Genomic DNA, 6410 nt, shown 5'->3' with positions numbered 1-6410 from the left:
TTGGGGACTGATAAACTCGCAGCATCGAGGTCATACGTCAGGGGTACTGCCTGTTGAGTTTTTATGCTGGGGTTTTTATTTTTTAAATTATCTTTCCAGAAATGGAATTTCCGTCTTCTTTCACTAGAACGGAAAGAGCGTTTGTTCACCGGCTCTGTCATTCTCTTGGACTTATATCTAAAAGTAAAGGGTAAGTTTGACTCTCATTTTTGTGTATTATTTTCTCTTTTTGGTGCAAATTTATAGGATTTCATTATCAGTGTTAAAACGACCTGTATTTTTGTTTTTTAGCTTATCCTGCACTGTTGCAGGGAATGGTACTAGAGAAGAAACTTTAAAAAGTAGATTTGAGAATAAGCATCTCTGTGCTTTGCTTGATGTCTGAGTAAAAAAACTTGCGACGTGCTAGTTTGTGATGCAGTTTTGTGAATTTCATGTGCATAGAAAAGACTCCTCATGAAGATCTGTCCTTTTTTCTTGTTTCATTCCACTAATGTGTGTTCAGAGGTTTTGCATAGAATCTCCTACATTGACAGCTAAAGTGTAACTTAGAATAGCACGTTCAAAAGAATGCTTCTGTTGGGAAGCATAGGAGAGGGTTCGAGTGTTGCCAGCAGGCAGAGGTAGATCATCCTTCGCCTCTACTCAGCACTGATTAGGCTGCACTGGGAGTGTTGTGTCTGTCCAGTGCTGGGCACATACAACACCAGGAGTTGTATGCAACACCTCCTGGTGTCCTCACCAGGAGGACAGAGACCTAGACTGGAGAGAGTTCAGTGGAGGACCAGCAAACCGATGAAGGGGATGGAGCATCTCCTCTGTGCAGAAAGGGCCAGAGTGCTAGGACTGTTCAGCCTGGAGAAGACAAGGTTCAAGGGGGTCTCAACAGTGTATATAAATACTTGGAATGAGGATGTAAAGAGGACAGAGCGTGGGGCTACTGGAGGTGGCTGTGACTCTCCCCACAGAGGCTGCCCCTGCCAGCACCTCTGCTCCTGCACCAGTCTTCCATCCCTGCCAGGGACAGGCCACTGGGCTCTTAGTGTGACCTTTTGTTCTTACCCTGAGAAGTAATTTTGAAAGGGTTGATATGTCGGTTGTAGCCCAGGCACAAGTTCGTTCCATTTCAAATATATTTACAACAATTCTTCGTCACTTTCGTGTCAGAGTTCAGTCTGAGAAGTAGTGCAGTGTTAATGGTTAAGCGTTTTGGCTCAATTTCTACATAATAAATCTTTGATAATGAACATCCTGAGATCTGATACATTTTACTGGGTTTTGTTAAGGCTTGGAGTGTTACTAGCAGGGAGCTTTTTTGTCTATTCTGCCGATTTGTTGATTTTTAACTTCTAAAAGTTTCAAGTTAGTCTAGAAGTCAGTTTGGTGTCATAACTCAGTATTGATTGGTAAGATGATTGGTAGAGCTGGCTGTATTTTGGGAGATGAATGCAGTGATAACCTGGGCACAGTCATCCAATGTCTTCAGTGACATGTTCTGCACTACCCCCTATGAAAAGTGGGTGCTTTTGATGATGACTGTTGTGAATGTTGCATTATGCTACTTAGAACATTATTTGGAAGATTCCAGTTACGACATTTTATTTGAAAATAAGCTGAATTGAAAGAATTATTGTCAAAGACCATTACACAGAGGCAACTAGTTTGCTTATTCCTAACATGCCTTTTTTTTTTCTTTCTCCCAGAAAAGGAACAAATCGATACCTAACTGTAAGAAAAAAGGATGGATCAGAACTAAAACGTGCAGTAATGACTTGTGCCTTAACTCCTGGTACAAAACACGCTGTTCATACTTTAATTCGGAATTTTCCTGTCACAAATAAAGAACGAACAGAACTTCTGCCCAAGACAGAACGAGGAAATGCCTATGCTGTTGAATCTGGTATGTTCAGTGTGTCTTGTGATATGGACTTGAAAAGTCAACAGGACTTGAAAAAACAACCCACAACCCAGCTACAAAACAAACCCCTCTATGTTCTGTCTCCTCTTCTGTCCTGACACCCTTCTTTTCAATCAAACCTATTAATTTTCTTGACTCTTAATTGTTAATATAGGGTCTTTTAAAATTGGCGTCATGAGGTGCTCAGGCAGTCATGTCACCCACATTGCAATGTCTCCCTTGTACCAAGTTAATTTTGATTCTTTGAGCCAATTTCAGCCAGATTTTTTTTTTAATACAATTGTGAAATGTGGATTCCTGCAAGTTCCGGGGCGTAAGATTGAAGAGACAAGTGTTACCATCGCTCTGTGTAAGAACACCCTTAAGAGAAAATGAGAGTGGCTGTTGTGCCTTTAGAAATCCATGTTCTTGATAAAATAAGGAATTCATGTTTTGTTTTGTCATCTTCTAAAATAGATTCAGTCTCTAAGAGCTATTAAGTAAACTAAGGATATTACGTAAAAGTCTCGATTTCTAGAGTATGTAAAGTTCTCTGGAAGACAAACCGATATAAGATGGGTTTTTTAAACAATGCTTTTAACGTGGGTGTTGCTTTAACAGTTATGGCTGTGAAAGTTCACTTGTGTTTCTATGTACAAAGCTGGCTGTAGTGAACAGAAAACATAGCAGGATGCCTTGTTTTGATGGATATTTCTGATCATTATGTTTGTGCTTTAAGTGCATCCTTTGCTAGTTTTCTTTTTCCGTTGTTTCATTTGTTTAATAGGATTGTTTAGTGAACAGAGGGAAACTGTAATAGAAGTACCAAAAAAGCAATTTCTTAGGGATGTAGGGTATAAATTAATGAATAGTGTAAAATTTATCTTTCTTGACTTCTCCACAATGGGCTTTAGCTCCTTTTGTCTTTTAGTCTGTGTTTGTCTTGGTAAAACAGTGTTTGTAGTTTAATATGTGAATCTGTTAATTGCATTAAATAATTGCATTATGCCTATATAATTGCATTAAAGTTGAGTTTACAGTGAGCTTCTCATTCTTCTGGAAAATAATTATTGAGGAATTACAGAGTAGCATTTACAATACTGATGTTGAAGTAGCCTCCACAGAAGACTTCAGGTTTTTTAGCTACCTATGCATTGCTTTCTGGTACACCACACTGCTGTGTGGCTCCAGGACTCTCGATACATTGTGTTTCAGTTAGTACACCTTAAGACAAGTTTTAGGGACAAGACTATTAGGTTTTGTCTGACTGACTGAAATGAGGTCTTAAAAGACTAATGAGGATGTGAAAGAAGGCATATGAATCACAGTAAAGCTGACTTTTTGTTGGAAAACATGCTTGTGAATTTGGAAATGCTTATGGTGGATTTTTGTAGGCAGACTCTTGAGATGGCAATGTGGAAGCAGACACAAAGGCCAAGAAAATGTGCCCGGGCTTTTTTTTCTTGGGTTTAGTTTCTATTTCTCTTTAAGCTCTTCATGCCTTTTTTTAGACTCGAGCAATACGCTGGAATAGTTCAGTTGTGTTCAAAATTTCTATGAAAGTAAAAAATCCTTTGAACTATATTTATTTCAAGCACCATAACAGGATCAGTTACCATGAAAGTGACTTTTAAGTATGTCATAGGTTCTCGCTTGATCAACAGGGACGCTAATAAAATCAGGAGTGTTCATTTCTAAGTACAGTTTTAAGCAATGCTTTAATGACCTTCCTTTGTAATTTACTGACTTCTCTTCACAGAAAACAAAGAAGTGAACAAGACAAGCGGACGACTTAGCGATGGTATCCCCCAGGTTCCTGTGAAAAGAGGGGAATCAGAGTTTGATTCCTTCAGGCAATCACTACCAGTTTTTGAAAAACAGGAAGAAATTGTCAAAATAATAAAGGGCCATAAAGTTGTTTTGATTGTAGGAGAGACTGGATCAGGAAAAACTACTCAAGTATGTTTCTTTAATGAAATAAAAAACATAACAGTATTTATACCAAACTGATGCCAAATCTGTAATATTTCTGTAATAAGGAATTTTTTTATTCTAGTTTTAAGGCTTTTGTTTTCCTATGTGGTTCAAAGTCTTGTGTTCCAGTTAACTTTTTTGCTTTTGCAATGCTAAGTTAGCAGATACATATTAAAAGCATAAATGGTTCTGCACAATTTTCTGATGGATATCAGTTTTTCACTAAAATAATCATAGAATATTGAAGGGAAAGTAGCTATAGTTTTGTATACCCTTTTTCCTTCTAAAGCTAGTTCTGCTCATAATATCTAGAGTATTATTGTGTTAAAATCAAAGATTAGCTAAAGGGTTTTTTTAATAGATTTCCTTGAAGCAGGAGAGAGAAGCTTCAACTTTTTTTGGTTAGTTGGTTAGTCGGGACTTTTTAGTTTTGTTTTTGTTGTTGTGTTTTGTTTGAAACAGATCAAACTTTATAGCAGAAATTGATTTTTGTGGCCTTTTTGCCACTTCAGGTACATTTGCAATGATAATCCTATTGTGAGTCATTTTGCAACCTGTGTGATAGTGAGGTGCAGTTAAATTGTTTCACTGTGATAAAAATTACGAGTTTATCAAATGAAAAAGTAAATTTAAACCACTTCTTTACAGATCCCCCAGTTTATTCTTGATGACTGTCACAGAAATGGAACTCCCTGCCGTATATTTTGCACTCAGCCGAGACGTTTGGCAGCACTTGCTGTGGCTGAAAGAGTGGCAGCAGAAAGAAGAGAAAAGATTGGCCAGACGGTTGGTTATCAGATCCGTTTAGAAAGCAGGTACTGATGACATTTCTTTTAAAGTCAGTTGATCTGGTGTCAGTGTCTTTAGTCATGTGAAAATTTAAACTACAGTGTATTTGGGATGCAGCCCAGTAAAATACCAGTGCATATAGGTAGGATGTGTTATTTTTGATAATGAATGTTTAAGAGTTGAAAAGGACGTTTTTTCTCCTGTATTTTGCAGTTTCATACAGTGAGTTGTTCTGTAGAACTGAACTGCAAGTGCTTTCTCCTGATTTCTTCTAGGGAGTATGTCTGTGGATATCCTTGTCCTCTCTACTTTTAACACATGTAAATCCAAAATTTCTGCAAGCTTTGAAAGTAGGTAGGAAGGCTAGCATGCTGTAACAAAATCTATATAGTGAGAGTTGATAGGGCATTAAAGGGAAAACAACAAAATTGGAAAGTGAATGATGATGTTGAGCATTAACAATCTACTTTGGAATTTACTCTGTTTCAGCTTTTATGTTTAAAGTAGAAGCAGGAATTCTAGATGACCTGAGGAATTTGTTCCTAAAGCAGAGCAGGGATGGATGAAAGTGTGAAGATTGTGTGTGGTTTCTAAACTCCTTGAATTGTGTAAAGAGTGGGATTTTCAGGAACGGGTGGCAGTTGGGATACACTTGAGAAGATGGCAAAAGATATGGCTGGTTATGTTGCTTATATGGGTGAAGATAATACATTTCTAATGAAAATGAATTCACTTGAATATCAAAGCCAAGTTAAAGAATTTTAATATGCATACCAAAGGTTACAAGGTTATTAATGGATTAAAAGAGCAAGTAAAGATGAATTGCTGATAAGGTGGATGATTCGTGTGTGGAAGGATTATGCTGAATGAAGGAAAAATATAGGTTAGATGGAAGAATTACTGGAAGCAGTGCAGAAGAATCAAAAAGTTCGCTTGAGAAAGTGTGAAACGGAGAGATGGCAATGTTTCTGTTTTGGCAAAAGTGTTAAATGGAAGTGTTTGTAGTAACACAGAAACCGATCTTTTAGTGTTCATTAGACAGTAGTGGTGATTTCTAGAAGGCTGCTGAAAAAGAGAGGGGAGTAGAGATTAAAAAAGTAAAGCACTTCCATCTGGTATGCATTCCTTGAATTCAATGTGTAAGAGTATTTTTGAAATGCAGAAAAAATTCCAAACTTGAAAAGAAATGCACAGACGTGTGTATGTTCCTTTGTATAGTACTCTACATTTTTTCTAGAAGTTTTTAGTACTTAAAGTGGCAACGTTGGAGGAAGTAGAGGCAGTTCCTGTTTTTGCTTGCACAGCTAGCACTGCCACAGGTTGTAGATACTTTTAAAAAATTTTAGATTATTGAAAAGTCAAAGCATTTGAAAAGGTTCAGCTGATTTCTTTGTGATTCAGTCAAGTATAGTGTATTGGGTTTGTGTGGCAAGGTTTTGGTAGTGAGAGGGGTGTTTTTTGTGAGAAGAAGCTTCCCACATATCTGATAAAGCCTCTGCCAGCTGGCTGTAAGAGAGAACTGCCTCTACCCGAGGCTGAGCCCATTGGCAACGGTGGGCATGACTCTGGAATAACATTTGAGAAGAACAAAAATTCTGCGCAGCAGTACAAGGAGAGGAGTGAGAATATGTGAGTGGGACAGTTCTGCAAACACCAATGTCAGTGTAGAGGAGGAAGAAGGAGATGCTCCAGAAGCCAGAGCAGAGATTCCCCTGCAGCCTGTGGTGCAGATTGTGGTGAGGCAGGATGT

General features: G+C 38.0%; 1 protein-coding gene across 1 annotated transcript in view; it reads left to right on the top strand.

The window, feature by feature from the left end:
* Positions 1 to 100: 100 nt before the first annotated feature.
* YTHDC2 (YTH domain containing 2) overlaps positions 101 to 6410 on the top strand; it is a 29432-nt gene continuing 23122 nt past the window's right edge. Inside the window, exons 1-4 of the mRNA XM_017728275.1 lie at positions 101 to 190; positions 1704 to 1900; positions 3657 to 3856; positions 4520 to 4686. Of these exons, the coding sequence (XP_017583764.1) occupies positions 102 to 190; positions 1704 to 1900; positions 3657 to 3856; positions 4520 to 4686 (653 nt within the window). The 5' untranslated portion in view covers position 101. The remainder of the gene's footprint in view (positions 191 to 1703; positions 1901 to 3656; positions 3857 to 4519; positions 4687 to 6410) is intronic.

This window comes from Corvus brachyrhynchos, unplaced genomic scaffold (assembly GCF_000691975.1).
Source record: "Corvus brachyrhynchos isolate BGI_N302 unplaced genomic scaffold, ASM69197v1 scaffold90, whole genome shotgun sequence".
Lineage (NCBI taxonomy): Eukaryota > Metazoa > Chordata > Aves > Passeriformes > Corvidae > Corvus > Corvus brachyrhynchos.
This window is presented reverse-complemented; position numbering and strand designations above follow the sequence as displayed.